Raw genomic sequence first — 10,749 nt, 5'->3', positions numbered from 1 at the left:
GTTAAAGGACCAGTGTGTAACATTTAGTGGCATCTAGTGTTCTAACTGAACAGCACTCGCATCTGTATTTGATGATGTGGGAATGAGAACGGGAAATGTGAAAGGTCTGTCCATATTCAGGTGATTATACACTAATAAAAACATAGTTATGCATCTTATATTCCATTTGTGCCAATAAATGTTACACACTGGACCTTTAATGCCAGTGTGAAGCTACGACTCCATCCCGGTGTTCCCTTTTATACACTATATCATAATCATGTTATCCTCAGTACTGGAAGCAACCACTGTATTGGGAAAATACTTCCTCAGTGGGTTCTATGCTTAGTTGGAATACTGGGCCTAGCGGGGCCTTTGTCTGACTGTCATTTATACACGATGGAAGAAATGGCCTTAGGGAGAGGGCTTGGCACAGTGACACAAGAAGGCCATCACACAGTCGGCCTCACGGGTCCCAATCAATGTCACATGAATTATTTAAGGCGGTACACCACAGCAAACCTCTCTTTGTGTTCTGCCATCGCTTCTTTCCCAATAGGATTGGATTGTACTTCGCACTGATCAGAAATGTGTGTCTTGTGTGTGACTTATATTCTGTGGAGGCAGCTGTAAGGCAACCAGTGGAGACTAAAGTGCTGGTAGCCTGATTTTGTTACTTATGGACAGACACAGGCTAGTTGTTCCCCCTTGTTTCCCGTCTTTATCTAACTGGCTGATGGCTAGAGCATGAATGAGATGGTCAATCAGTCTAGTTCCACTGTATTACTGAAGGACAAATCACTCCATTGGGCTTTTTATACAAACTGTGGATTTGTGACTTATATTCGTATTTAAAATATTCAGCACAGGTGGCACAAATCACTCACAAGGTCCTACAATTTGTTGCGATATATATAAAGTACATATAAGCTACTGTACATCTTACTTCACCATTAATCTCTCAGTGGCTTTACAGTGTCATGCATGCATTCATGCTCTAAATAAGTAGCTCTGTATATTGGATTTGTGCATTATGCCTGTTAGAGAGGGGCACAACTTGCACCAACGGCCATAGTCCAAGCACACTGACCAAGGCACGTACTTGTGAGTAACGTCGCCTTCTGCCTCCATTTCTAAAATGCTCTTAGGGGTTCTCGACCATGCAAGTCCACGGCTTCTCTCGCCCATGACTGAGGCCTGGGAAGCTGGTTCAAAACAATGAAGGTGTTATGACTGTTCATACTAAGCTTATTATGAGTGTCTCACTCTAGAACAAAGGAGAGAGACACGTCCAGCCACAGCAGGACCCTAAGCTGATTCCTCAGCCCCAGTCTAGACACACAGCACAACATGCCTATGGACAGACAGGCATACATGCGCAGATTCACGGGCGTCCAGTGAAATGTATATATCCTGTTTGCCTTACATTTCTTTATCCCAATAGATTGCGCACACATGCACACATTTAACTTTCTCAACACCATTCTGCTCAGATTATGCAACATTTCTGCTGTCCAGTCCGCAGTGTCTGAACATCTGCTCGCCACATGAACACTATTGTATTCATTTCACTGAAGAGGTTAAGGATTTCACAGATACACGAGTGTGTCAGTATGACAACTTAGGTGTTGTTTATGTTCTTTAAATCAGAAAAGGAACATAACAAAATGTCTCGTTAAAAGAATGTACAACACTGGCTTGTTGTGCAAATGCAGGTCAAAGTTAATGGACAGGCCAAAGACAAAACCACAGCTGGATGGCACAACAATACTGCGCTTTGAAATGTGGAACATTTCCAGAAATGCTTTTTATTAGTGTTAAAGATGCACATGTGGTTAGTGGTTATAAACGGACATGTCAAATTAGCAGCTCACAAACAATATAGTTTGATATTAGATTTTTCATTAGTTACTAATGTAAGTAAATATTCAGCTTTATTTCACTTAAGGAGAAAATCTGTTCTGCGGTGAGACAGTGAGTAGCACTGCTTTATGCAATATTAGATATTTATATATTTTTTTGCATCAATGTGATGAAGTACTTTTAATTCTCAGGTATTTCATTTGATTGATTAGCCAAAAACATACATTTCCACCTATTTTACAGTTTCCTGGCTGACTTTTCCATAACATGTAATAATCACATTATATACCTACAGCATATGGAGATATAAAATTATACATATAACATGAATGTTATTGATAAAGCCCACTCCTTGGTTGAACCAAAAAATATTCATGTTTATTGGAATCATTGTGCAGACAGGACCTCATTAAAAGTGAATGTAAGTTACCTTGAAATGCTGCTACACTTTTAAATTAATTGTTTTCTGGTATTCAATAAATCATTAATGCAACAATAGCTGGGAAAAGTTACTTTCAAGCACATCATACAAAAAAAGATAATTCTTCCCATACATAATAAGCTTTTTGTGACAACAAGTTTTAATTTACTAATTGTAGACCTGAATAAAAATTAATGTAATTTAAGTAGAGTTGTATAGAGAGGCCAACAGTAAGACAGGAACTTGACATTTGTGGCTTTGTTTACTTACTCTGAAAGAGCCAAACAGGCATCCTGACAGTGGTGCATTCAGTCCAACAATATAATGGGCCAGAATCCAAACAGCAGGTTTTAAAATGTTCAATTAAATCCAGGCAGAAAGAAAGCCATCCTCTTATTGTCACTTTAAGTGGCATACCCTCTGATTCTACAATATGTGTATTTCTGCTCCCTCTAGTGGCTCTCAACGCAAACATGTTTTAATGAATGAATGAATGAATGAATGAATGAATGAATGAATGAATGAATGACATCCCGCATACACATGCAGGTACACACAAAGTATTACCTGCAACAAAATCCACACAAAACATGTAACTGGTCCCTTCAGTTGAAGTGAGATTTAAGACTCATTACATCAATATACTCGTTACATTAGTCGGGTGGACATAATATGGTTTTAGAAGCACACATGGTCAGTGTGAGAGAAAAAGAGGGAAGAGATCAAGTAATTCACCATGCTTTATCAAAGAACAGATACAGGTCTCAAGAACGAAAAAACACAACTTTAACAGTGCCTAAAGATTATTTCTACAATTACACAGGACATACCGTTTATAAAAATATCAGACTCTGAATGCATAGGTTAAGTCAAACTGTATTTTGCTTTTTCTAGAACAATAAGCAACCCCACAAATACAATGTTAGTCATCTCCTTTCCACAGAATCAAGGAAGATCCTATAAAAAACATTTCAAACATGCTGCTCGCACTCACCCAGGGCACAAAATGGCCAGGGGGTTGTTTCCTCCCATACACTGTCCCACTTTCTCAACCAAGCTCCTGCCTTAAAACTCGTCGTGCAACTTCACTTAGTAAAGCATTTAACATAGTTGGGAACATAAAATAAGCACTCTTGGTAGTCTTTTCTTCTCACAGCAAACTTTCTGGAAACACATTCTTCCCCCTCCCCCCCCCACACACATTGCACTTGGCTTCAACAATAGCGTCTACGCACCCTTAATCCCAGTGTTAAAACTCTTTCTTGAACAATACTAGACTTTTTGACACAAACGCAACAGGCCTAGCTGGTTAAAAAAAATTATACAAATGAATAAAAAATATATCATAAAACATACAAATACAGTAAGAGCTTCAGGTATACATTTGACCAGTAAACAATTACCACTGGGCGAGAAACCTTTTGATTGTAGGACGTGTAGTGGCGGCCTACCGCACTGCTTAAAATAAACGAGCCCCAGCATTGGGAATTAAAATATAAAGTGTTGATGAAAGCAGCATAAACATAACCGTCCAACATGACAAGGCTGTGCCTTTTGACCTGTCATGGTCCACTTAAACCCTTAATATACAATATAAAGAATGTCGTTCCTAGTCAGTCTCCATTGAAGTCAGACAGCAACAACACTTCTGATTAAACTACCAATTAGAAAACATACATTTTTCTTAAAATAAAAAATAATAAAATATTAGCAATAGACTGGCCTTTACAGCCAAGCTGAATCCATATGTAAGGTTATTCTGTGTTGCTTTTAGTTGTAAAGTTTGAAAGAAATCTATAGATTTCTATAGAAATAGATAGCCTAGGTTTAAAGTGAGGTGACACAAAGATTATCATTTCAGAAATAATTTGGATGAGTGTTGGAGGGAAAAAGAAACTCATTAAACCAAGTGCAATAAACACAGATCGTCATGTCCTTTGCTATATCTTATTTATTTCAAATTCACTTTGGGCGGTGGGATCTAAAGAGGCTGCATTCTTTCTTGAAGCAGTGATAGTTTATTCTGCAGTTAATATCTTTGCTGGCTAGATGAGTTTTTGGTTTCAATTCTAAAATCACAGTTAAACAGAAGGACAGCAACTGAAACTAGTCGACAGACTCAACTTATACGATAAACCAGGTTTGAGCCTCATACACAGCTTTTGCAGGGACTCAAGCCAGTGTATGGTCTCACATTATTAGTAATGATCAATATAACTCAAAAGATTTAAAATAAATACTTCATAGTTAACAGTTTTAAGTGTTATGCTGACTGAACCCAATAGCGTGACAAGAAGTGGTAACGTGTTGTAGAAAATAACAAAAAATGAGTCCTCCTTCAAGTTGCTGCACATTTATCTCAACGATAGAAAGGAAGTTTTTGTCCGACATGAAACGACACAACAAAACGAATTATTTCTGTTCCACAGTGTGTGACTGGATGACTTAAATATGTAGAGAAACCCAGTACTCCTAGTCAAATATGTCCATCCTTGTGTAGATATAGATTAAAGCATACTGTATGTGTGGTCAGCAAATAAAAGTACTATTAGTCCAAAGATACGAAAGATAAGTCTCACCTGGTGTGAGATTACCTCCACCTTAAGTATTAGGCCAGTAACGGGTGCCCTCTGCCGAAAAGACACTAAGGTTTATGCCTACAGCATATATGAAAGTGTGTACGCCAGCTAGAATATCTGATAACGCTCTATAGGTCAGTTTGCTAGAAATTCACGTTTCTGTGTGCAAGTCCACTGTGCTGCAGCTCATCCTATTCTGTGGACTGATGATGAACGTATCAGTAAGAGTTATGTAAATCCTTCCTGTTGTCCTCTGCTCTTGGTCTTATCAGACCTATTTTCCTCTGTGACCATAGTCCACAGCCAGTATATAGATGTGTGTCCATATAAGGCTATTGCAGAATCCCGTTCAAGTCCAGTTTGTAAGGAAGACGAGCCAATGTCTCCCTCTGTTGTCCCACTGGGGCCTTGGCACAAAGTGCAGTGGGAGGAGAGAAAGAGATAAAGAGAGGACAGAGGGGCCCAAATACTTTCGCACATAATCGAGGACACCATGCATCAGTAATCGCTTAGAACTGGTTGGGTACACTAAAGCGGCAGGAGGCCCAGAGGAGGACAGCAGGAAGAGAATAGCTACAGAACTTGGGGGGGGGGGAGAGAGACAACCAAATCCCAGTTAGGAAATTGGCGAAACACCAAAGCCGGACAAAGCTGTAACGAGGGACCTGGGCGGGCAACTAGTTATGGTTGCTTGAGGGTAGCTACAGAAGCCCATCGTAAGCGGGGAGACCGTGGGCTCTGGTGAAGCTCTAGTAGGTGAGGCGCGAGGCCTTCATGTTGTAGCAGGGTCTGTCTGTTAGGCCCCCAGTCCCAGAGAAAAGGGACAGGCCCTCTGCTTTCTCCAACACAACCTCCAGCTCCTGAAAGTCCTGCAGCCGCGCCACATCCTTGTCCTGGACAGAAAGGGGAAAATGACATTAAAAATGCTGTTCATAGTGCAAAAAGAAGAGAGGGGAAGTTCAAGTATTATCAAACAGTGCCTGAGGCTGCAAATACAATCAAATCTAATCAAGTTTCTGGCATTTTACAGACTAATTGGAAAAAAAAAGAATCAATTTTATTTTACATTAATCAATAATGACAATTTAGCCATTTATCAAACACCTTGAATTGGAGCATGGGGCATTATATGTCAATATTTGTCTGAGGCAGTGGATAATGAAACAAATATAGTGTATGGGGGTTAGGGGAGGTTTCAGTGGGAAGGTAAAGTGAGTCAAACTATTTAATTAGAGAGTTGGTGACAGCAGACATGAGTCAGACAGAGAGTGGGGGGGGGCAGACACAGACTGACAAAGCGGTTTCAATGTCTTTATGACAAAACAGGACAGGCATTACTGTGAGAACAGGCAGGTTAGCTTAATCCGATTACCAATTCTCTTTCACAGAATATAAAAGTGCAATGTGTGTGACGTGCAAGTCTGGGTGAAGCATTCTCAAACTTCTATGTGAAGTCGGCACTAAACCATAGCTCACGAAGCCAAACAGCACTTATAGCGGGGGCGCTGCCATCCCTCCGCTCCAAAACATACTTTACATAACGTATTATTTCCAGCGTCACATCAGGGGTTTTAAAGTTTGACACTGTGGGCACCCGCCTCAGAACCCCCCCCTCCCCATGAACTAAGTCATGGAAAATTAACATTCCATAATGGCTTTTTGGGGAACATAAAGAAGAAGTTATGTTTCCAATGGCCTTGTGGGGCCACAAACTTTTGTGCCTGAATTTTTTTAAACATTAAGTTTGTTTAGAATTTTTTTTGGCAAATTGGGCAAACCAATTAAAAGTATTACTGAACCAAATGAATGTACCCAACTTTCACTGGATTACTGATTCTGAAGAAAACTTTATGATCTTTCTCTCTGTGTGCCCCCTTCAGCTCTCCTGTGCCCCTCTAAGGAGGCACCACATCGTAGATTTAAAACCTCTGGTCTAAGTGAATACTGAACAGGAGTGCAGAAACTTCCTCTAAAGTTAAAAAAAATCTATGTTCCGCCACTATGAGTCTTTTTGAACCTGTGAGTGCATTTATCTCTGCCAGCTGCTGTAACAACGCCCCCTGGTGTGAATGACACTGGATGAAAACATGAACTTGTGTACAGGACGCAGGCCTTCTTTCTCATACCTTTCTCAACATGGTGTTTGGCAGCTTACGGATCTTCTCCACGTGCTCGGCACTGATATCTAACTCACGGCAACAGACCCTCAGAAGGGAACGGTAGGTGAGCTCCTGGCGGTCCAGCTCCACCTCGATGAAGTCGTTCTCCCGTGCGTTGGGGTTCTGGATACGCACCTTCAGCACCAACTCTAGAGGGAAGGACCGGAGTGATACCTCTCTTTTAACAAAGATATTGTGCCTTTTAAAAAAAGATGACATAACCCAATGTATGAGGTATGTGTGTGTGTGTATGTGATTAGTAATGTATAATATTGGCAATTATATGGTCCAAGATATAATGAAGTCTGTTTCACCACCCTGATGCACATCAAACATTTCTCTGCGTCATAATTCATCTAACACCATCGTAGATTTTGTGGAGGAACTTCAATAAAATTAATGTGTTGTTGCTGGTGACAGTGACAGTTCATCAGTCATCCTACTGAGAGAAAATGCTACATCCATTAATAACTATCTGCTTTGACAAGTTGGCTGCCAACACGCGGGGAGAACGAGGACGTCGTCATGTCCTTATTGGTCTCTTACCTGAAGACACATAACAAATAGAAGCCAGCAGCTTTACACTCATTTACACACAACAAACTCAAAGTCGGAGGCTCTCTTGCCTTTAATGAGCAAGAACGGGCGTGTTTAGCCACACACAGGGACTTATTAGCGTGTCCCCTTGTTGCCTGGCAACCTCATGGCGGCAAAACAACTCCAGGAAGTCACTGCTTGCAGCAAAGAAATGCTTAAAGCTTGTAACTCCCTGTAAAACCTCAACCTGACATCTTTATATTTCTGAGTTGGAACGTGTTAAAAGAAATAACAGGTGGTTTTCACCTTTGGATAGAGCTCATCATCTCCTCTCCTTATCTACCTAACAGACAGAGCGAGCAAGACTGGTTGTTGCCACAATTCAGAAGCCATCTTGACAAACCCTTATGCAAAAGTTCAACACAACTCGTACATGTCACCTGATTACTCTCTCACCTTGCACATTGACAGGGAAGGTACTGGTGAAGAAGAAAGGCTGGAAGGCAGGCATGGGCCCCCCGCCCTGGCTGTAGCTCAGCTGCTGTGGGATAGACTGCTGCCTGCTTATAGTCGGGTTGGCGCTGGCCACCGGGGCCTGGACCTGGCTACCACTGCTGCTGGCCAAGCTGGGGCTGGGCGAGGGTAACGGAGGTGAGCACATGGTGCCGTTGTGCGCCACGGCGTGCGGGTAGTCAGCGTGGTTGACGAGGTGCGGCTCAACGGACAGGTCCATGGGCACTGTGCAGTTGACAGCAGCGTGGTTCTGGGATGAGGCCTGGCTCACTCCGTTTTGCTCAGTCACAGGAATGAACTCCCCAGCCTGGGCTTGGCTGTGGGCGGTGTTTGGGGGAGGAGAGGAGCCATCAGAGACCAGGCCCTGTGATTTCTGAGGCTCGTGAGTGGGGGAGAGGGAGGCTGAATCGCTCTGCGTGTCCTCGTCGTGTTCTCCAGAACCGTTCTGTGCGAGGTGCTGGGCCAGCAGGACTTCTGACTTGTTATCCAACTTGGAATACATGAAGGGTGGGTTAGACAGGTAGTTGGGGATGATTGGCAACTCAGATTCCTTGACTTCAGGCACTTCCTCCACTTCAACTGCAGTAAAAATGGGCATTAAAAAAAAATGATTATTTCCTCAAAAACAGTTCAAAGTGACCGCACAGACATCGGTCAACACCGTAAACAGCTGTAGATACACTTATGGAGGTTATAACGTTATACATATAACATACGGTAAATAATGAGAATATAGTGACAGAAACACAGGACGGTAAGAAATGTGTAGTTTACCTCCTAAAAGTCGTTTGATCTCCGGCTTGGATGTGAGTTGTGAGGCCAACTCATCCTTAGCCGTGAGGATTTCTTTGTCGGCTCCACAACCGAGTAGGTAGGAGACTATGTGCTTATGGTTCCTCTTACATGCCCAGTGCAGGCATGTCCTGGTGGGATTATTGGAGAGAAAACACAGATTAATAAACCCAAAACACTGACATATGAAGACAATACGACTTTTAACTTTATAAAAAGGTATGCAATGGACACCGTTTCAATTCAGTGCTGTTTATTTGTATAGCGCCAATGCATAACAAAACGTTATCTTAGGACACTTTTTTTCCTCCTTATAAACTTATTCACAGACACCCAACAGCTCCCACCAGGAGCCAGGGAAAACTTTTGAAGAGCTTGAGAGACTCCGGCTCTTGGTGGGCGGCCGTCTGCCTCGACCGGTTGGGATTAGAGAGAACGACACCGACATAGTTCCACATATCACGACGCAGGCTGCGTACTGAACTTCCAAGTGGAGTCGAAAACACCACCTGAACAGCACCTGCGCTCGTGTGGCACTGGCACAAAGAATTACATCAGGCTGGTAAAATCAGAGCAAAAGTTTAGAGCATGAATGAAATAATCTTATTTACAGGCACAGAAGTTCTTAGTGCACAGTGTAAGTGCCTGAAAATGTAATGTGTTGTTTAATAACTGTATTTTTATGTCCCACAGGAGTGTATTGCATATGGAATTACACTTGGACTATAATGTTAATGTATGTTTTAGGCCACTTAAGTCAATAAACTAACTATCTGTGGCAGTGAGAGTATGGACTTGAATAAAAAAAAGACACATTACACGTCAAACAGTCCCAAAATACCACCTAACAGGGCTTCCATGCACTGTTTGAATAAGCAAGATTAGACACAAAGTGGCAGGCCTGCGCAGCCAGCCTTTGCTCTGCCTAATAAGATAACAGCGAAGCAGCTTTAATCCCTGTAACAACGCACTTCAACCCGCCGCTCTGCCTGCACTCAACTTTCTGTTTTTAATAAGAACTGAACCCATTTACAGACACAGACACACACACACACACACACACACAGACAGAGAGAGAGAGAGAGTCGGCCTGCGTTTGACGGAGAGGAGACCACATGCGTCTGTTCGGACACTCACCATCCATTTATCTCGTTCTGGGAATTAACATTGACTCCACTCTCCACCAATGTCCGCACTTCATCGATGTCCCCGATGGCAGACGCCTCTCTCAGTCGCTCCTGTAACTCTTTATCCAGCGACGTGGTGGACATTTTGGTACAGACAAACTAACGCTGCGAGATCATAGGACACACAGAAACCAACCCCGGGTTAAGTTGTCAATGCTAATCTCCTACACAGGTCCACTATTAATAGAGCTGCCTGCGAACAGTAGCTGCCCGGCTATTCGTCACCTAGCTGAACGGTGCTAGCAGTGTTTGGTGCTAGCTCGTCGGTGGACGGAGGGTTTGGCGGAAACGCTGCCGGTTTCCGTCCTCGGCATTTATTCCTGTTGTTGGTTCACGTTTCAGACGCCACCAGAGCCGACACTCGTTCAGTCCGTCGGCGGTGTCAGAGCTCCGTCAGCGGGCTGCCACACAAACACCAGCGCCTCATCGGGGGGCATCTTTACATGTGACAACAGCGAGCACTAATGTTGGTTCCCCCTCTGGATGGTAAATGATATGATAGATTATCTGACTACTAACCCACCGAGAAATAACAGGTGAGGTCAGAGTTATTAACGCACACGTGTTGCGTGTCAGTAACCAAGCAACCAGTGGGTAATAAAATAAAAAAAAATCCATATTCAGCATATTGAGTTTTATATTATTCTTATAGATTATGGTTAGTGTTTGGTCAGACCACAATAATAATATTTTTTAATTTTCTAACGTTAATTCCTAAT

The 10,749-nt window shown here is 42.4% G+C and overlaps 1 protein-coding gene across 2 annotated transcripts; it reads right to left on the bottom strand.

Annotated features, from left to right (window-relative positions):
• Positions 1 to 2,985: 2,985 nt before the first annotated feature.
• Positions 2,986 to 10,507, bottom strand: ankrd40 (ankyrin repeat domain 40). Of its 2 annotated transcripts, XM_035654856.1 has the most exons (6): positions 10,256 to 10,507; positions 9,981 to 10,135; positions 8,826 to 8,974; positions 7,995 to 8,630; positions 6,969 to 7,150; positions 2,986 to 5,735 (listed from the first exon to the last, which is right to left on the bottom strand). In XM_035654856.1, exons 2-6 carry the CDS (start codon positions 10,112 to 10,114, stop codon positions 5,592 to 5,594), a joined length of 1,245 nt encoding a protein of 414 aa, XP_035510749.1. In that variant the 5' UTR covers positions 10,115 to 10,135; positions 10,256 to 10,507; the 3' UTR covers positions 2,986 to 5,591. The 2 variants fall into 2 exon arrangements, with proteins under 2 accessions (XP_035510749.1, XP_035510748.1); XM_035654855.1 differs by having other exon boundaries at positions 9,981 to 10,506.
• Between the last annotated feature and the right edge of the window lie 242 nt (positions 10,508 to 10,749).

The sequence above is a fragment of the Morone saxatilis genome, unplaced genomic scaffold, assembly GCF_004916995.1.
Source record: "Morone saxatilis isolate NCDOM2014 unplaced genomic scaffold, NCSU_SB_2.0 Contig14, whole genome shotgun sequence".
NCBI classification, from domain to species: domain Eukaryota; kingdom Metazoa; phylum Chordata; class Actinopteri; family Moronidae; genus Morone; species Morone saxatilis.
This window is presented reverse-complemented; position numbering and strand designations above follow the sequence as displayed.